Source organism: Molothrus ater, chromosome 2 (genome assembly GCF_012460135.2).
Source record: "Molothrus ater isolate BHLD 08-10-18 breed brown headed cowbird chromosome 2, BPBGC_Mater_1.1, whole genome shotgun sequence".
Lineage (NCBI taxonomy): Eukaryota > Metazoa > Chordata > Aves > Passeriformes > Icteridae > Molothrus > Molothrus ater.
The window spans coordinates 70,086,775-70,108,072 of NC_050479.2; the positions used below are offsets into that span (position 1 = coordinate 70,086,775).

At 37.9% G+C, this 21,298-nt stretch overlaps 1 protein-coding gene across 1 annotated transcript in view; it reads left to right on the forward strand.

The window, feature by feature from the left end:
- The window catches only part of USP12 (ubiquitin specific peptidase 12), a 32,752-nt gene that overhangs the window by 530 nt on the left and 10,924 nt on the right, over positions 1 to 21,298 (forward strand). Inside the window, exons 2-4 of the mRNA XM_036404145.2 lie at positions 10,476 to 10,556; positions 15,935 to 16,148; positions 19,154 to 19,380. Of these exons, the coding sequence (XP_036260038.1) occupies positions 10,476 to 10,556; positions 15,935 to 16,148; positions 19,154 to 19,380 (522 nt within the window). The remainder of the gene's footprint in view (positions 1 to 10,475; positions 10,557 to 15,934; positions 16,149 to 19,153; positions 19,381 to 21,298) is intronic.

Below are 21,298 nucleotides of genomic sequence, written 5' to 3' on the forward strand. Positions count from 1 at the left end.
CTGGAAGCGCCCTCCTTTTCCCGGCACACTCCGTAGCGTCCCTGCTCTCCCTCCGAGTGCTGCGCTCCTGAGCTGGGGCTGGAATCGCCCATCCGCGGGCGGTGCTCCCCGGGCTACCCGGACACGTGCGGGCATCCCAGCCCGGCCGTGTGATCTGCCTGGTGCGCATCGACCCAGGTCCCGATTGGAGGCTTCTCCCTGGGATTGCTTTCTCATTACTCTCTCTCTCGTGGTGAATTAGAGCCATAAGCAGAAGCACAGATGTGATAAAGCTCTCTTGGGTTGTTTTAAAGAGGGGTTGGGAGCTCAGTACATTTGCTGATGGAGGAGTGATGAATTTAAGGAAGGAAATATCCCTTAGTCAGTAGAAGTTAGTGCTTGTAATGGAAGAGATGTGCTGATGGTTCATAGCAGAAGTTCTTACATTTGTGCTCTCTTCTACCTATTCCATGGCCATGTGAAAGTTCTTGTTACCAAATATGTTTCCACGGGGGAAGGGAAAAGATGAATAAGGGGAAGAACATGCTCTGTCATCTACTCTGTTAATTTGCTCCCATTATTATGTCTCATCAAACAGTGGGAAATGCTTACGTTTCATATTATTGGAAACTGATTTATGGTTTTCATAAATTGTGCTGCAAAGAGGCTTGAATGTCTCAAACAGATATTTTAGAGGTGGCCTGTGAGACTTTTGAGTGAATATCTGTAGGCCCATAGGATGGGATTGCTCAGGTAGTGTTTAGTCACTGGAATAATGGGGGTTTTTTGACATGGGAGATGGCATATTTTAGTTTGGAATTGGAAGAGTCTGACTTCTTGAATTTATCAGCTGTATATTTATCAGGTGTCATACTGACGTCTTGATGTGGCCAGATTGGTAGGACATGTACCATGTGCTTCAGGAGTTTCCATCTGAGGCAGGTTTTAGGTTGTTGAGGAATCAGTGTGATTGTTCCCTGAGCTGGGGAGATCTTTTATTGCAATTCTAGCTGACATCTTTTCACCCAGAGCTGGCTGCTGGCCTTTGTGTCAGCATAAATTCAGTGCTGGCCTCTTGATTTGGGTCAAGTGTGAGACCTCACTGCTCTGCTTCTGGACTGCATACAAACAATAGCTCTGGACAGGCAGATAGTTTAAGGTTATTCTGTGTGTATGTTTATTAGAAATTATGTTATGTCACTCAGATTTAGGTCAATCCTGAAAGAAAATTTTCGACCAAAGATCATCTTATTACTGACCGAAGTGTCTGTATCCATAAAGCTGAAATTCTGATGGCAATTAAATACTATCTGTCCAATCACTGTCATGTGCACTGAGGTGGATGAACTCCAGGCATAAGATTTTTGCTGGGCCTTTTTGATCCATAAGCTTTAATAATACTGTGATATGGGACACCTAGCATAGGATACCATCTGTAAAAACTTTTCAGCAGTTAATAGAAGACTGTGCTTAAAAGTATATCCGCAAAGATAGTGTGAAGGAGCACGTGGTATTTACTGTGGTGTTGTGTAGAATCATGTGGTTGAGGCGAGGCAGATCTTTTTGACTCTAACAAGATCAAATACTTACGTTTAAGCATATGTTTTACAAAACTGAAGAGGATTATAATTGCTGAGTAATACTAATTTTTTTTCTGGCAGTGCTTCTTTGTGTCAACACACTTTGATAAAGTGCCAGACAAGTACCTAAGAATTCTTACAAGTTTTTCTTGCCTTTTCCCATGCCTGTTACAAGAACTCTCAGACTGTTCTGTGTCTTCTTGTGAAGAAAAAAGTTCTTGTTAGTACAAAACCAGTAACAGGCAATTTTTGTCAAGAGACAGTTTGTGCCTACACAAACCTAGCGTGCATATACACTTACAGTCTGTAACAGAGCAGTCTAGAACTGTATTGAAGAAACTCTTCCATTGCAGTTCTGCTTTTCATTACTTCTTTTTTTAATCCAAATTCAAGTTTAGCTTCTGCTGACCCATTTGTATTTTATGTGTCTTACCACTGTTGTTCAAGCCCCGTATATTATAAAGTAGTATATTATGTTTTATAGTATGGGCAGGTTGTGTGAAGAGTGATAACCAGTATGTTTAGTTTATCTGTGGTACCTTTTGGGGATGATCTTCCAAGAGGACATCCTGTCTGTGTTGTTTGCTACCTTTGTATATGCTGCATTAGTTCATTGATCAAACACCTCAGTGTTCCTCCCAATGTTAACAGAGCTCTTTCTACAGTAATGTGTCCTAGTGTTGTATTGCCTTTCAGCTTCCTTAAAATTCTTTGCTGTATATCACCATTCACATGCTTCCTTGTGCTGTAGTAAGTCTTAATTACAAGGCTGGAGATTCTGGAAAAGCTCTGAAAACACCTCTGCCCTTGAGTGCTTTAGCCACTGTTCTTGTTGCAAAATGGATGAGGTTAAAATTGTGGGGTCTGCTTTTTTAAATTATTTTTAAAGTCTTTGCAGTAAAAGTAGAACTTGGTCTTTACCCTCATCCATGAGTAAAACTGCAGTCAAAGCCTTACTTGACTGAACTGTATGGGATTTTTATGCATGGCTGAGGAGGGATAAAGTAACCTAGGCTAACTGCAATGAAGATGTGCCCCATGCTATACTCACAGATTGCATCTAGTACTTCTGCTTCTGTTGTCTAGAATCCAGGAAACGCTTGCTAGCAGTTAAAAGGCATCAGGTCTTTGAGTAGCTGAAGCAGAGAGAAGATAGAAATTACATTTGTAGCTGACAAGCTATGAAAAGCCTCTAAGATGTCAGTTTCAGACATACACAAGGAACTTGAAATGGCAGTAGTACTTGTTTTCAGTGCTTCTTCTACAAAGTGCTTGAAGATGTTGGCACAACCTGAAAAAGTGTGATAATATTTTAAAACTATGCTAATCTAGAAGCTGTAACATTAGACATCAAAATCTTCTTCATGTTTTGGGTGTTTGTGTCTGTAGTCTCTGTATTCCCTTCTCTGTCTGCCATCTCAGCATCTTGCATGCAGGGTCTGTCACTGAATGTCTTCAGTGATTGTTTCAGCCCCCCAGCACTGACATCAAATAACATAGTTGGTGGTTAGGTGTTGATTGTGTGATGTAACAGTGTGTTCTGCGGGAGAACCTCTGCTTATCTTACAATGCAAATTTTTGTTCTGTTTTTGAGATGATTAAGACGTGTGGAGTCACTCTGAATGGCTGGCTATTGTCCTTTTCCTGCCTGTCTCCCCTCGAGGGGCACTGTCACCAGCACACTTATGTACATTTCAGTCACATTTCACAAGGGTGAAGATGTTTCAGAGGTACTAGAGTTGAAACAAGCATGTGTGAGAAAAGCATCTTTAGAGGAAACAGACCCTGGAAGTTCCCAGCTGAGGGAAGGCTGTAGTTCACCTACCTTGAGTATCATAGCAGAGAGGCTTTATAAAAACTCCCAGATGCAGGAACATTTTCTAGCTAACTGTGAGAGAGGTGTGCATTTATGGGCTTTCTTACTGCTTCAGGAATTGTTTGGTTACAGTAGGGTTTCAAACCTGATTGTGAAATCTGCACTTAATGTAAATTGATGTTTGCCAGAGTCTGCAGCCAGCCAGCAATGGCTATGATGTACTCAGTCCTGTCCCTCTAATTGCACTGTCTCCTCTAGAGCACAGATTATAATACTTAAACATTATTTGATGATCAAGTTAACAGATTCCCCAGGAAAGTATACAGAGGGCCCATGCTGGAAGAAAGGAGAATTGAATTACAGCAAGGAAAAAAAAGTTATGGGAAAACAGCTTCAAAATGGGAGGTGATGGGAAAAAAAAAAACAAAACAAAAACCAGCAGAGAAGGAAAGGACTAAAGTAACACAGAGGAAACCACAGTATTATGGGGTTCCTTTATCCAGCTGGCTGGCTTGCTCGTGTAGCACAGTTGGCAAGAAGGAACATGTGCTGTGTCTCAGCCACTGCATTTCACTCTGGCACCATGACCTGGATCTGCCGTGCTCTGGGGACCGGAGTGTTCAGACACGTGTCTGCTGTGGTGGCTCTGCTGCAAGCCCAGGAGTTTTTGGAGAAGTATTTGTAAGGCAGTTGGGGTAGGAGCTTGCACCGCAGTGAGGAAGTCCACTCGTCTGTTGGAGTTCTTATCAGGAGACACTTAGGCACACAAAAACATGACACTAAGATTCAAGCATTTGTCATCATCATTTTTCTAGCTGTAACATGCTACAATAAAAGATGAATATTTATATTTGGTCTTTTTAATACTGGGTTTGTGGCACTGTTTAGTATAATAATTAATTTAGACAAATTTGTTTTCAATTTTCATCAAAATAGGAATTTGACTCTAATATAAAACAATTGTCAAATATGAAACGCAAAGAAAAAATTCTCAGTTACCTAGTTGTAAAGCAGTATTTAGACCAGCACAGGGAATTATTTAGTTGACATATTACTTACTTGGGTGATTTATGCAAGTGTTCCATTTTCTTTTTACTTACACACGTGTGTATATTCATCTTGCATGTTCTAAGCACAAGGAAAAATGAAATATGAATTTGGACTCTGGTCTTGGCAGCAGAATTTTTAGCTGTGTCAATGGGAACAACTGATCCTGTTACTAGACAAGGCTTGAATATTTAGATTGGTCAGTTATGTAGTCTTTGTATTTACTTTTTACATGCCTAATGCAACTAATTTGCATTAAAACTTCTGGGAATGATTCTGTAAAAATGTGGCAAAAGGGGCTTTTCTATTCAAATTTCTTGAGGGGAAGAGGTGTATAAAAGCCCTGTGTAAGGGCTAACTTTTGTTTTCGTGGCTTAGGAATATTGTCAAAGTAAAATGCTTTTAACAAATGGTTTGTTTCAGTAAGATCTATCTGATCTTTCAGTTGAGGAAAAAAAGAATCTAGATATTTTCTGTAGTGTAAAATCAGAAGGTTGTATTAACGTAAGTTAATTTCCACCAGAATAGGAAAACATTTTTTACCATCTTTTATAAACTCAAATTCTTTTTATGATTCCATGAAAATGGGAAGTTATAAAAGCAATATATTTGTTTTCTGAAAGTGGAATTATGTAAGTAATAAAAGCATGTGAAACACACCACAGGATGCAGTTTATAAAAAACAACTATTGAGCAAATGTGTTTTCCCCACTCACCCTGCATTTGGGTAGTTAGGTGAATCTAATTTTTCTGAAATATGAACTTGTCTTTGACTTCAGTACTCAAAAGGATACACCATCATACGCTTCTCATGTGCAACCAAGTGCTGCTATATGTAGTTGCCTGAAGGAAAATACATTGTGAATGTTCAGTGGGGCTCCAATAGATGGGTTTAGTAGACATACCAAATGTGAAGAGAAATTAATTTTGTGCTTTGGTATAATTTTCCTTACCCAGGCAGAAGTGTTTTTACTTCATACTCAGAAAATCTTTTGTCTTAGCTGCACATGATAAGAGTATATAGGACTATGTCTTAGACTGATTAATAAAATAACACTATTTGGAAGTATTTAAAAAGCATTAACTGAAACTGTCCAAATATTTAATGTATTAATAATGCATATTCTTTTGCAAAGAAATTAACAACAAGGATTATTGAATCCCATTCATATTTCACTGCTACTTCTTGGCTAGAAACAGTATCAAAAGAATTGTGTTTCAGTTTTGGTTGCCACTAAAGCAACAAATATAAACTGATTTAAGATAGCTGTTCTCTTTGCTCTTAGTCCTGATTCATGTGAATACACAGAAATGTATGCATTCACATATTCTGATTAAATGTAACTGGAAGAGTAGAATTCTGCATTTCTTCTTTAGCAGAGAATTCCTGTCACAGTGCATTGGGCTGTGAAATTCTGTATATCTTCACTAGTTGCATAGACAAGGAAGAATCTTTCTAATCAGAAAAAAAAAAGTGAGAGCACTAATGAGTGCTTCTGTAGTGAGATTTATTTTTGCAAATTATAAATAATTCCATGAATTTTACATTTGTTCAGGAACATTGCAATTCCTGATTACTGGGTTTTCTTTTACTTGTAATGCCCTTTTGTCACTAGAGAGAGTGATAGTTCTGTGTTGTGTGGCGGTATGGTTCATTCACCTATAGCTAAGGTCATGTTTAAAAAATTTATCTTAGATATACCTGTGCAACATGGTTTATTTATTTGAGTCACCTTTAATCAGTGTTGTTCTTGCTTCTTGAGTGGGGTGGAGAGCATTGCAGGGAAGGATCTAGCATGGTGCATACGTGAAGGGAGAAATGGATCTTCAGGGTGCTGGTGACAAATGTAAGTTTTCAGAAAAGAAAATTGTTTTAAAGGTGAAATTCTGATTTTACTCAGAAAATGTACAGCTTAGTTAAAGTAGAGGGTAAAGGTGTTAAACAACTGAAAAGGTGACCCACCAAGCTATCAAGTGATCTTTATTCTAGAAAGGGATACATCAGACCCCCCTATCCAAGGCCAATAAGGTGTGTAAGCTTCCAAGCACCTTAGGCTGGTTACGAATCAAGGCTTTGTAAGGGAAATTCTGCCTGCTAGGTTGGGTGCTAATGACCAGGTAGGACACTTGAAAACTGCCATTGTTTGCCTGCTTGCTGACATGTTTTGAGACAGTATTTTTAATGTAGGGTGGCATCCCAATTTACCACACTTTGGTTTGCATTTTGGGAGCAGGTCTTAGAGTTCACAAATTAGATGACTTTTGGAGGAAACTACATCAGACAACACAGATCAGCTGCAGCTGGTGTTCAGTCACAAAACCAGCCTGTAACTAATCTGGCAAGAATGCTCTGAAGCCCAAGGTGTGTATGTCAGATCCTAAGCACCAACTGATTTGTTTTACAGATTGGCTCCAGTTATCTTATCCCTGTGTCAGCTGTTGGTGTGTCTCAGAAGGACTAGTTCAACATGAAACACCACAACAGTGTGGCCTCTGAGGCTGTGAGAAATGGCAGTAATAAATGGCATTTAATGATACTGTTTCAGCAAGTGAAAAACTAAACAAACAAAACAACGCATCTGCATTTGTCTGTGCTTTTTGTTTTTCTGCCCTTTTCCATGAAATGTATGGCATCAGTGAGCTTTTTAGTTTATTTTAGAAATTTGGGATGATGTATATTTGTAAAACATGAAAATCAGGAAAATGCAACCATACACATTTCAAAGATAATACACATTCCTATTCCACTGTTTTTCCTGGGCTTTAATTCCACTAAACTGAAATAAAACCCTCATCTAGTTAGTGTTAAATATGTTGATTTATACAAAACTCAAGGTCTTGAAAAAAAAAAGTTCAAAAACTTAATTAAGGGACTTCTGTGGCAAACACAGATTCTTATCCCTTCATTAAGAAATTAGCATTTAAAGCAAATGTTATAAATCCAATAGTACAGCTTTTTTCTTTCCTTTGATGGAGGAGATAAAGCAATTTATGTTCAACTGATTTGAACATGATTAAATAAAGGTTACATTACTTGTCATTTTGAAGGATGAAATCTGTAGTAGTTCAGTTTTACACCTAACTTTCATTAGGTTTGTGAAGGTTTTTGTGTAACTATTGATAATTTTAAGTAACAAATAAAAAGCAAATCTTGATTTCATATTTTGTTCTTGTAAACACAACTTAGTTGCAGAACTTTCCACATTTAAAGCTGTTTTTCATCTACCATAAGAAATGAGTGTTTTCTCTGCCTGTAGTATTGTGTCTGTGCTGGAAGGGGGTCAATGTAAGGCAGTGCTTGGTTGTGCAGCTGTACAGCTTTTACACTGATGCTATGCAAAAAGTGGTAAATCCCAGAACTACAGCAATATTGTCATCATCTTGAACTTCTGAACTTCTGGCTTCTCATTTCTAGATAATGACCATGTGTGCTTCCCCTCAGAAGAACAAGGGAAATTGGATGTGGATGTGCTGTCCAAACTTGGTGATGTTCCTTTCTGTCCCCTGTGTAATACCAAAGCCAGGTTGCAGTGTGGAGACTGAACACCTGTTGTATCTGTTATTAAGTGAGCCCCTCAAAAAAGAGTTTTATTGGGGGATTTTCCCTGGGGATCCCAGTTAGGTGGCAGAGGAATAAATTCTCTACTCCACAGCATACAGCACAGCCTGAAATTTCCCAAGTCTGGTTCCCAAGTCCAGTAACTCCAACTTGGCTGATAAAAAGAGAGGCACCCCAACTTCTGCCCTAAACCTCCTCATGTCCAAGAGATGATACAGTAACATAATAGTAGGTGCTGCTGCAGTGCTCCCCCCCTGCATCTGTTTTTGCATAATGGAATAGTCAGCTGGGACTGATGATGTGGACTGTAATCATGACTGGGAAACACTTTGAAGCAAGGGATAATTAGGTTTTAAAATAGCTTTTATGGGTCAGTTGTGAACACGCATTTTAGTGTACTCTTGCTCTTTGCAACCAGTACACTGTGCACAGTATCAATGATTACTTTGGAGGGAGAGATAGCATCCTTTATGACAGACAAAAAGGGAGCTGTAAAGGGTAATCTGAGTAGCTCGGGGAGTTTTACACTGTTGTAAAACATCCGTGCTGGTTTGTAATAACATTCATAAACAACTGCATTTAAACATAGATGATGCCATGCTTTGAAGTCATGTGAAAGTCTGAGCCTTGAATGAAGCTTCTTTGAGTAATCAGAAAACCGTGACAGTCTGGTGCTATCTCAGCATGTCTTTCTTATTGCCAAGTCGGATCTTTATTGTGCTGCAAAACTAAATACAGTGTTCAGGTCTGCACAAACACAAACATCAATGTCTATAGCATAATATTTACCTTTCAAAGATGGAGTTAAGTAGCTACTCCACCCTAGCTTTTAAAAGAGAAAATTTCCTTAAACCTGCTCTTAAATTTATTTTTAAAGAGGTAGAGATTTTAACAATAGTGTAAAAGTCCCCCACAGTTCCTTCTTTTTCATAGTTTATTTTTAATACTCACCTTGCTGGAGCTTGTGGGTGCATTTAAATAAGGCTGCAAAACTTAATATTCAGAGTCTCAAAGTGCTTTAATCTTAAATGAAGGTTTATACCCCTTTTCCGCACCACTATAATCTCCATTTGAAAACACCTTCTCAAGTAATAAGCCCTGCAGCTAAATCCTCAGGAAAGGAGAGGCTTTATCAAACTGGGTAATTGGAGGGGATGTGACTGATGACAGCAGCTAGGGCTGTGCTATGAATGGAGCAGAACTGTGTTGTGTCAAGCGTGGAATTTTCCTGGCTTTTGCCATATTCTGGTTAAAGCTGTTACTCCTCATGGGCCTTTGAGCACATGCTTCCAGTTTCAGAACTGCTAAGGTAGTTTGTGTAAAGTTCTGCAGTACCATGCCACATCATAATTTCATTTTAATGATATACATTTTAACACAGTTCTAATATTCATTCTGTTTCACTTCTCCCTGTCTGTAATTAATCTGTGCAATCCTGTGTGCTGTTTTTGGTGCAGTCCATGATTTTGATGTCATTTAGTTGTTGTAATATGCCATGTAATGGCTATTTGCTATATCTTTGGTGTAAAAAATGAACTAGTTGGGATGGAGTTGCACCCGGTTTTAAGGTTCTTTGCTGTGTATTATGCTCTGTTTTAGCTGCACTTAGACCTGCTGGAATAGTCATGCTCATGTATTAGTCTCACTGGGGACATATATAAACAGATATAAATATATAGATACCAGTTCTGTTGAGTGCAAAAAGTTGCATACATTTCCATTTCTTTAAAAGCAATCAGTGTAAGAGCTTATCCAAAGCTACGGTTTTTTTCTCTGAATTTTCCAGCCTACAAGTTTTTCTGTCTCTAAATAAAAAAATAAAACAATGCTTTTCTTTGAAACACAGTGTTTACTGCACCAGTTCAGTCAACAGGCACAGAGTAACCAAAGTCACATTCTCTGACTTCTTTTTGAGGATCAGACCAAACAGATTTTCTGTGCAAAGGCTGCAGCATTTGTAATGCACACCAGCACTAGCTATACTGCATTTTCTTTTAGCTTTACAAAGTTCAAGGCATTTAGCAAAGCACTTTGAACAACTTATATTTCCAGTGTAAGTGAAGCAGACCAGTCTCTTTGCTTCCTGTGAACAATCTGCATCTCTTAACTTTTTCTGGAATGTGCTTTATAGTATGAAAATTATGAAATGATGCTTGTTAGAAGGAGCTGACCAGTTGGCCTTGTATGACCTGCTTTGTATCCTGTATTAGTGCAAGTGTTACTAAAGTAATTTGACTCTGGAAATAATAAGTAAAGAACATTGAAACAGTGTAATTGCATGAAAATACATAAAAAGTGTATAACTTTGAGATGCTTTAGAATAGCACATATTTGGAAACATCTCTAAGGTAATTTTTAGTTGTAATCAGGTGTTTTCGCAGAGCTTTTTAATGGATGGTTAGTTGGTTTTGTTTATCCTCGCTGAAAAACTTTTTTCTTCAGCTGCTTTCACTGTTGCCACACTAATATTTTGCTGCTTTTGTTTTTTTCCTAGGGCGCCAATGCCTCAGCTTTGGAGAAAGAGATTGGTCCGGAACAATTTCCAGTCAATGAGCACTACTTTGGTTTGGTTAATGTGAGTCTCGGACTAGAACTTAATGCTTTGGAAGGACAGGGATGGGTTGGTTAAACAAGACTGGGATGAGTCAATACTTAAAATTCTGAAAGATATAATCACTGAATATTCATATTATTGAAATGTGTTTCAGTATTTTGTGTATTTGTTGAAATATGCTACTGAATTGTTGAAATGGGCTCTCTATTGAATACTTTTGTTTTGTTTTATTAGTTGTAGGGTAATTTTTACATCACTTTCATGTTATTAAAATGTGTAAGTCTTAAAGAAGGCTTTTTAATATGTAGCTTATTGTTCATAAGATGCCAATAAAGTAAAATAAATACATTAAAAGAAAAAAAAGTCTTGTGAAAGACTATGATGCTATGAAGTATTTATATCTGCTATTTATATTAAGATTAAAAAAAAATACAGCCCAAAGAGGAAAGCAGAAAAAATATATTGGATTGCTTGAATCAATAATTATTTTTAAGGAATGATTTGAACTTCAATTTCTGATATAACTGATGAAAAGTGTATCTTGTCAGAAATTGAATTACACTGATGTGAAATATTAAATTAACTGGGCTTCAAAAACGGCAGAGTTAGAACAGCTTGATTTAACCAGAGCTATTGTCTTGCTTTTCTTAATGGAACTGATTATTTAAATGTTGTCCTGGTACTGTAACGTGTCTCTACCTCCAGGTGCTTAGCACTGACCTGGTTTGAGAGTCTGCAGTCTGAGCATGCACTGTGGAGTCAGTAAACACTGACAAGCTGACTTCCATGCATCTCAAAACACCATCTCTTAAATTCAAGTGATTTCTTTCCTTTCTCATGAAAGCTGAAACCCCCTCCAAATGCCACATTACTTCTCTCAAAGAGGAAATGCAGCAGTTTCACTGTTAATGCCTGTCAGTTCTGCAGCTGAGCTGAGCCTTTCCATTTTTCCAGTGACAGGATTTCTCAAATCTATTTCGCTGTTGACAGATAAACTGTTTTCCTAATTTCTTGTCTAAGTCCAGAGAGGATTTAAGACTTAACAGTGAAATTGTATTGTACACCTAATCTTTAAGTTTTACATAGTTTGTACCCTTAGGAGAAGGTTCAGTAAAGGACAACCTTTCTAATATGTCATGACGATCAACAAATTCTGGCTTTTTGTACTCAGGGGGGAGTAGAAATTTGAGTGGGTATCTGTCATTGCACTCATTTAGGAGGCAGGCAGCTACAATATATCAGAGTGCTTTTAATTTTCTACTACAGGAATGTTGCTTATTTTAGCTTCAAACAATAAAATTTTATGGGCTAAAATTCTTTGAATTGTAACAAATAATAAAATGGGATCTCCTTACATTTATGGCATGCTGGTGCTGGTTTTCAGGTATAGTAGTTGGCAAAGGAAGTTCAGTGATGTTGATGCCTGAATGGTTTTCAGGTCTGTTCTGCAGGTTGTGTTTACTAGCACAGCACATACACACCGTAAATGTGTAATAAACTTGCAGCATGTAGATCTGCCAGGAAAAGTGAAATTAACTACCTATGGCCAGTGACTAGAAAGAATGACAGAGATAATGAAAAGAAATACTAGATAATTAGATAATAAATTAGTACTATTAGATTGAGAAGTGATAGAAATCACAGTTTTTGCCTTCATTGATTTCTCTAATTTATTTGTAGCAATTACAGGAAGTGAATCTCCTAGAGGCTTATTAACATTTACTGCTAAGTTTTTCTAATTTGTTTATTGATTTTGTTTGTCCTAACTTTCTCCAGAGTAATGGGTAAAAGGGAAATTATGTGGAAGTCAGTAGATTTCTTCTAATTATGTGATAGGCGGCCATTTGAGCTGTCTGGAATACAGAAGAGCATTTTAGATAAAGATGACAATCCTGAAATAGAGATCTGTCAATTTATCCAGTGGTAACATAAAAGAGGAGGAGGCAAAAGCACTGTCTTACCTCTGTTCCAGCTTTGTGGTAGAGTCTAGGGATTGTTCAGAGGATGTGCTGAAAGAGCAGTTCGAGAGGTAAAAGACCTAAGAAAGGGCAATTATGGGAAACATATGGAAGACCAGATGGTTTATGGGAATAGAAAATTCAGCTTATACTTGAAGGGACGTTATCATTCGCTAAATCAGCAGGAAATATCTAAGATATGTAGTAAGATGAAAGCTTTAGGAGTGTGATGTCCCATGCATCTGGATAACCAGGAGCATCAAGGCTGCTTATCACTCTTCTTTCCCTCTTCAGTGCAGTAATGCAGACTGTTCAAATCTATGTGCTTCACAAATTATATCAATCATTTTATCCAGTGAGGATGAAATAAGATTTTTAATCTCAGAGAGCTGCTCTGGAAACTCTTCAGCAGTTTACCAGATTCCTAGAGCAGAAGGTTTGGTTATTCAGTCTCTTGCAGTGGATCCATGTGTTTTGGAGAAATCCTGTTCACTGGAATGGATCATTGCAAGAATGAAAAGTTGTTAGAGCTGCCAGTGCATCAGAGCTGGGAGGAACCCCAGAGCTGCTCAGTGTTCCAAACAGATCTAAGTTCTTGTAAATCTCTTTGTTAAATGGAGTTCAACAGCCACATTTCTTCCCAGTTGTACGTGCATCAGAAGAGTAAGCTCTAAGACTGTAAGTGTTCATGGGTGTACAGTGTTTTTGTTGCACAGTGGTTTTGTTTTGCCTACTGTCTCGTTTTTCCACGTAGGTTGGGGTGTTGTAACTTTGCTTTCAGAATTTAAATGAGAACAAGAAAACGGGTATGTGTGTGAAACATAGTGAATGCAGTATTTTAGAGAAAGGAAACAAGAAGAGCAGAATGAAAAAAAATGTGGGGTTTTTTTACGTCTCTTAGTCATGCACAGCATAAGATGGTCGCAAGAAGGTCTTTTTTGCATTTTCTCCTGCTGTTCTGAGGCAGGCTGGACAAGCATGAAGTCCCACAGTGCAGTGCTTGCACTCCCAGGTGTTGTGGCTCTGGGGCAGTGCTGGCTGGGAGGAGGAAGAGGAGGAGGAAGGTGTCTCTTGGCAGCCCAGCCCAGTGCTGAGGGTCCAGGATTAGAAAGCAGAGTGTGAGTGGGTGGTGGGAGCATGGGGAGGCTGGAGCCAGGTGTTGGGTGTTTCTCTAAAGATGGGAACTGAAGTAACACTGGTGGTAAGAGCAGCATTTGTTCATTTAGCAAATTGAGTAGTTGTGTAGTCTAGAAACCTCCCAACCATTTTTCACTTGTTGCTCAGTACCGGTACAGCCTTTTAATTTTTTTTCATGATTGGAAGCATTTATTTTAAAAATATTTTGAGTTTTGAAGTGATAAAGACTGATGCTTTAGAGATAAAACAAATGTGAACTAATTAAATTTTCTTCAGGGTTTGCTTTCAAACATTCTCCTGTTGCCTGCTGTGTTTCTGAATCTGGTTGGAGAAGGCCTTTTATGAACTTAATCTGGTTGCTTTCATTTCATACAGGCATGTAGGTTAACATACATTCATATTAAATTAATCTGAATTTTGTTCTGTGTTCTGAGGTCTTCATATTTTGTCTGTCTCTCACCACATGGTTGCCATTCTAATTAATTTATCATCAGACTGCTCCTTTTTAAAATTGGAATCTTATGAAAATTCTAATTTGCTTGCTTTTCATCTTTTAACACTTGCTGTAGAAATTTTAGCAGTTTTCCAGTTTGATTAAATTTTAAGAACTTTCTTAGCACTTTAATGACTTTAATGTAGCTCTCTTTTTCTAGCTGTTTCTAATTATAAACTCCTAAACAGCTTACAAAATTAAATGTTTTGACTGAAGCTACTGTGGGATTTCATCAGCTTCCTTTAAGGTAAAAAGGCCCAGTTTGTCTCTTAAGTTCATTGACTTATTTGCAGATTTGGACCACAAAGAAGCTAATAAAAGCATTTTCCTAGCTTAAATCAAGAAAAATAATGGATGTTAAATTCATCACTTTTTAATATGGATACCTTAATGGCATCTTAATATTTTTTTAAATATGCTTCTTACTTATTCCTTGTCTTGGTTGTTTAGAAAGTAGTTCTTTGTATTTCATTTGTTTAAAATAGTGGAAAGTAATTAATTTTTAGGTTTTGTAATTAAATTGCATGGTCCTCTTGTTTGTCTTAACTGTGAGAGAGCAAAAAGTAGTTACTTCCCTGTTATTCCTAAGATGTGGAAGCTTTTAGTTCTTTTTCTCTATTGAAGGAACATGCTCTTAAAATATCTCTGAAGGCAGTCTTTGCTATATAATTCTCCCCATCACAACGATAAACTCTCAGAATTTGCTACCGAGATGTGCTGCTGTCTCTGTATAACATAAATCTGAATGTTATTTCCACATTTTGCAGAATGTGTGCAATAGGTGCATGCTTCAATTTGTACGTTGTGTGACTGCAGCTGAAGGGTTGGATTACTTGCTGAGGGCCTTGTAAAGATTTTTCCCACACTTTCAGTGTTGGATAATAGGTTCCACTGGAGAGGGCAGCTTAAAATTAGGATGGCTTTATCCACTGATGGTTCACCACGCCTTCAGAGGAGTGGTGGAGATGTTTGCAGTGCTGGGGTGAGCTGCAGACAACAGTGTCAGTGACCTCAGGTGCCTAAAGGAGTCTGAGGAAGGGAACATCTGGAGTGTCCCACCTGGGGTGACCTGGTACAAAGTGGGTTATGGACACTTTTCTTGCTGATCCTGCTTTCCTCTTTCAGTCTAGTGGCCTGTCTCCTTCAAAGTGTGCATATCCCAGTTGTGTTCTCTTTTCCCTGCAATCTTGATTTCAAGCTACCAACTGCCATAGCTCTGAATCCTAAGCAGGCCATGTCACGTTGGCATTCAGGAGTTTCCTTAAACAAACCTTGTGCCCCTGGAACATGAACTGAAAATGTAGGAGCTGGTTAAAGTAGTTATTTCAGACTTCAATGGCAGCTATTAAGATTTGGAGAATCTAATTCCTGAAGTGTGTGAGGCACTCTCCGTTTTCAGCTGAATTTCTTTGCAGTACAAGGTCATGCTGTGCATGTTCATTGCTGTTGTGACTGATGTGTGGCAGACAGATATTTTTACCTGAGCTTATTTTGGGAGTTGTGACATTGGAGGTATTTTTTGAACATTTTGACCCAAATACATAGAAAATATTACCAATAAGTTAAATTTTAGGTGAGACAAAATTAAATAGTATTGTTCAAATTAGCCTAGGTGTTTCATGCACTTACATACAGGGTACTTGGTAATCCTTTGTGCAACATCAGTATGTTTTCTACCTTAAAGTCAGGAAGAAATGACTTGCAGAAAGGTGACCTCTGCTTATGCACTCTCTTACAGCTTGGAATTATTTTTGTCTCTCTACAGTAATGCAATGCAATGCAAACTCACAGATCTCTCTCTTATTTTGTAGTTTGGGAACACATGCTACTGCAATTCAGTTCTCCAGGCACTTTATTTTTGTCGACCATTTCGGGACAAAGTCTTAGCCTACAAGAGTCAGCCAAGAAAAAAAGAGAATCTCCTTACATGCTTAGCTGATCTCTTCCACAGTATAGCCACCCAGAAGAAAAAAGTTGGAGTAATACCTCCCAAGAAATTTATAACAAGATTACGAAAAGAAAATGGTAACTTTTTTTTTCTTTATCTTGTGTAACAATTATAGCAATTATGATTTGATTCTGAAGCTGGCACAGTGTATGCCAGCTAAATGCCTATGTATTTGTGCTCTGTAGAGTGCCTATATAGAAAGTGCTCTTGGTGCTGTAGTATAAACAAGAGGTGGCCCCAGGGTAAGGGTGTAACCCTGGAGCAGTTTTGAGAGGGAATCCTTGTTTCTGTCTCTTCAAATAGAGCTAAAGTCTATTGTCATATTGTCACTATCTGCTTATGAAATTGCTTGCTAGTTTTGTTTCTCTGGAAGTTTAATATTTGTAATCAAAATTCACTGTAAAACCTTTGTTCTTTGTTTTTAAAAAATTTTTTTGAATGGATGAATCGGTCTCCCAAATTGAGCCTATAGAAAGATTTGCCCATAAGAATCTAGATTAAAGCCCCCCACCTTTTTAAATTGACCTAGAATTTATGCAATATGTAACTTGACCTTCTTTTAAAACCACTAAGTAGTTTTGGCAAATTGTTTTTTGAATGTCATCGTTATCCTAAATTTCAAGAAATTTCTAGGGATTTTTCGCATTTCTTGTTTCTTATCTGCAGGGCTAATTACGTCAGAATGTTCTAGAAAATTATTTGATGTTAAAATATAAATGAAGCCTTGTAATCTACTACTCAATTTGGACACATTTTTGTAAAAATGCAACATTTTTTCCTTAAGGAGTAATTACTATATTTAAATAAAGAGTATGAGATACCATACTTAATGCTGCTGCAATAGATGTGTTCATACTGTTGCAGTCTATTCCAAGACCATGAATACAGATTGAAAAAGCATTTAAATTATGACTATCTCTGTAGTAAAAACAAGAGATAAAATATTATGATGACATTCCTAGTTTGACATGGTTCTTCCAGCAAATGCACTCCATGAGCTGTAATGATGGTGTTAAAAAAAAGCTCTTGGGTACTGTACAATAACTTGCCTGTGCAGAGCAGAAAACTCATTCCCTTCTTTGGCACGTATCCTCGGGGTAAGTGTGCTTGTGTTTGATACATTTACAGAAACAGTTCATTATAACAAATGCAGAGAATCATTCCAATGGAAAGCAGAAAGCAAACCACAGGGGCCATTGAGTTCATTACAGAAAGTGTTCTTTGTAGTGTGTAATTATGTCATGCCACTAAAATTCTACGCAGAGCAAGGCAATTGGAAAACCTACAGTAGAGAGATCAGATGTAGAAGTTCAACCCTTATATTTTTGGGCCTCTTTTAATGATGATACTCTCACCTTTTGTACAAATAGATTCAGGCTGTAATTACATGGGTATCATATATGCTATTAAGTGCTTATTGTAAGGGTTTATAATTTTGAGCCTTAAAGAAGAGTTAGTTTAGGAACCAGGTAGGTGTGCAACACCAGTCTAGAGTCTCTTCAGTCAGTATCCAGCTATATCAGGGTGATAACTGAGGAGACAGTCTTAATGTATTCCAGACTCCAAAGCTGCTGCTCCATCTTTATTTGCAATGTCTGAATACAGCATGGATATTTTGTACATCTCTGAACTGGAGAGGAGCTTTTCACTAGGGCGTGTAGTGACAGGACGAGGGGAAATGGCTTTAAACTGCAAGAGGCCAGGTTTAGATGAGAGATTAGGAAGAAATTATCAACACTGATAATGGTGAGGCATTGGAGTAGGTTGCCCAGAGAAGCTATGGGTGCCCCATCCCTGGAAGTGTTCACAGCCAGGTAGGATGGGGCTCTGAGCAACCTGGTCTTGTTGGAAGGTATGCTTGTCCAGAGCAGGGGAGCTGGAACTCAATAATCTTTAAGATCCCTTCTAACCCAAGCAATTCTGTGTTTCTCTATTAATGACCTTAAAGTTTATTTGCTTGGGAAGCAGCTGCTGGCTTGAAGACAGCTGGAGGTGTACTGTTACATTTGCATAAAGTTATTATAATTGTAAAATGAGCAATCTGTAGCTTTCACTTTGCTCTAGTTAATGCTTATTACTGACTGGGCACAAAGCCCTGACCTGTGGTATTACACTGTGAAGAACCTCTGAAGTCTTTTACCTCAAGAGACTTGCAGCTCTTGCCCTGCCTTGATTTACTTGATTAAGTAAAGACCTTGCAATTGGCTAGATTGAACTCACTTGTCTCAAAAATAGTGTAGTAGTTCATTAAATAAACTACATGGTTCCTACTCTTGCCTGGCCTATTGCACTACTTAACCTCTCCAAATGACCTAGATTAGCCTCAGGGTTTCCCTACTTAGCTAATAACCTTAGACCTTTTTTTTCTATTTGAAGTTTATTCCTGGATGCCATCAGGTGAATGACTGTAAAGCTTCCCTACAGTGCCTGTTAGCATTTCAAAATCTGAATTTCACTGAGTATCTTTTTCATTCATCTATCCACTCCTGTACACTGAAGGCCTGTCTCTTAGAACATTCTTGGACTGCCAGCAAAGTGAAATAATTGAACATTAAAAGATTTGCATGAGACAAGCTGGGGATATAGAATGCTTTTTAAATAGGCAGGTAAATTTCCTCTTAGCAATTCCTGGTCAGAGAGAAAAGAAGTGACTATTACTGAATCTGTGTTATCCAAGACATTGACCTAAGCTTGGCAGTGATAGCATAGCCCCTTGTAGGAGATCCAGTGGCATCTGGAGGCTGGGCAAAATGACCTGTACCAGTTCTGGCAGCACCCCACATTCACCTGTGTTTAGGCCATTGAATTGTGCCCTGGTTTTCTTGCAATATGGTTCAGTTTTCAGGTAATTCCAATCAGCTGAGTGATTTCTGTCAGTGCAAGCTGACTTGCTGTCCCCTCTTCCCACCCCCTATTTTTTTGGCTTAGTTTATCAAGTAGGCATTTTGGGTTGGTGTCGTATTGCCGCGAATGATTCAAGATGGGAAAGAAAGGACTGGTTTTGAAATCTCACTCTCTTAAAAACCTTTCTGTAGCACAGCACTAACTGATCAGTTAGTAAGCCTTGTGTTTTATCTCACAGAACTGTTTGATAACTACATGCAGCAGGATGCACACGAGTTCCTGAACTACCTTTTGAACACCATCGCGGACATCTTGCAAGAGGAGAGGAAGCAGGAGAAGCAGAACGGGCGCCTGCCCAATGGCAACGTGGACAGTGAGAGCAACAGCCCCCCAGACCCCACCTGGGTGCACGAGATCTTCCAGGGAACGTTAACTAATGAAACCAGGTGTCTTACCTGTGAAACTGTAAGTTCTCATGGGCTTTGTAAACACCAACGCTGCCACGTTCAGAGCTGCGTGCTTCACGGTTCATTTCTCCCAGCAGACCAGGATATTAATTTCTTTCCTCAGTGATCTTTATAGTTGTGTCTTTTCTTTGTTAGTAAGAACATTCCAGCAGCCGATGCATGAATTGTAGGAAGAGACATTTGATCAATATTAGGAAAATGCCCAGTTGGATTTTTTGTCAGTGTGATCATAATCACCTTCAAAATTTCGATCAGAAAATTCTAAAGTGGTGTATTCTTAAACAGAGTAAACTCTGTGATTTAAGGGTGTGAGGTTCTTCTCAAATTTAATGTCTAAATAACTTAGTGTTGTGCTTACTGATACATCTCATAATTAAGTATTATGAATCAGTTTCCATGGATTCCTAGTTTTTAAATTTAAAGCCGTTGAAATCAAGATACTAATGGTTGGCTTTTGGCACTTTGGTAGTAGACTGGGATTCTCAAAAAACATACCTTCATGTTCACGAAAAGTAATCCTTCCCTAAATGTCTGTCCACAGGAATTCTTCTAATACTACACCCTGAGAAATAAACTCTTTCTCTGAGTATGCTATACTAAAATATTTTTGAGAAGTTCTACAATAAGAGAAAGAATGTATTTCATAAAAACTTAAAATTGGATTTTACCAGCTTGAGAAAGAGTAAAAGCAGCACAATTTTAAAATTACAGTAATTCTGTCATGGTCTATTCCTTAGAGATTGTAAAAAGTTAAATGGCTGTGGTTTTTGTATAACTTCACACCAATTTTCTTTAACTTAATTAGATAATGCAGATATGTCAGCATGATGTTGGAAGGCAAGAATTAATCAAATCTGTATATTTCTCATGTAATTTTCTCAGTCTTCTGGAAATACCCATCTCTTTTATTTCAAAGAAAAGAGTTTCATAATATCATGTATAATGTAACTGCAGACTATGAGTAATTTAGGTGTTTCTTCCACGTTACCATATTTTTTCTAGATTTCCTCTCCCTAATAAGTATTTCTTGGCAACTGTCAATTGTTTCTCTTCTACTTCTTGAGCTGTTCTTTTTTTTTTTTCCCTTGAAACATGAGTTTAGCCTGGATCTTTTGACACAACTGGCATCATTACCTTTCCTCACTGTGGCATTATGAATTACTGCTGTCAGGATTTTGATCTAGGCATCATCCTTAATGCAATTTTAAAACACTGATATGCTCTTTGCCAGCATATTTTATTAGTTATCAGGTCTGTCACAATTTTGAGAATTCTACTAACACTGCTTAGTTGTTTTTTTCTATTAGCTGTAGCTAATAGAAATATTCAGCTATTGCTGAACAATATAATAATCAAAGTAATCTGGAAACTATTTTATCAGTTTCTGTTGTTTTTGTATGTCAGCTTGTGTCTAAAACACAATGACCTGGAAATGAGCACTTAGAAGCACATTTGGAGACATTAAATGGGCAATATTACTGTGAATAGTGTCTTATTTTTAAAATACTGAGTATATGATTGTTTTGATGCTTATTAGGAGCTGTTGGCATTTAGATTCTTTCTGTGTTTAGAAATATAAGCTAAAATGTTAGGAGGACTTGGAAATAGCTCATGTACAAGATTACAAGCAGTAGTGGATGAATTTCTGCTTCTTAATGACAAGACAATAGCCCTAGTGCATTTTTAATTTAAATTGTAAATTTATTGCATATTTAAATATAAAGCATAACATATATCTTTGCTGAAAGTGACAGTCATTATCTTCTAATGGGACAAACCTCCTCAATGTTCCTAAAATGAGCAAAATTTTATTCTGATTTTGGTTGTCCTGGTTGTGGAAAAGAGCATCCTGCCAGATGCACTGTTTCATTAGCCCATCTTAAAAACTGAACTATCTGAAGATGCATCCTCAGTTT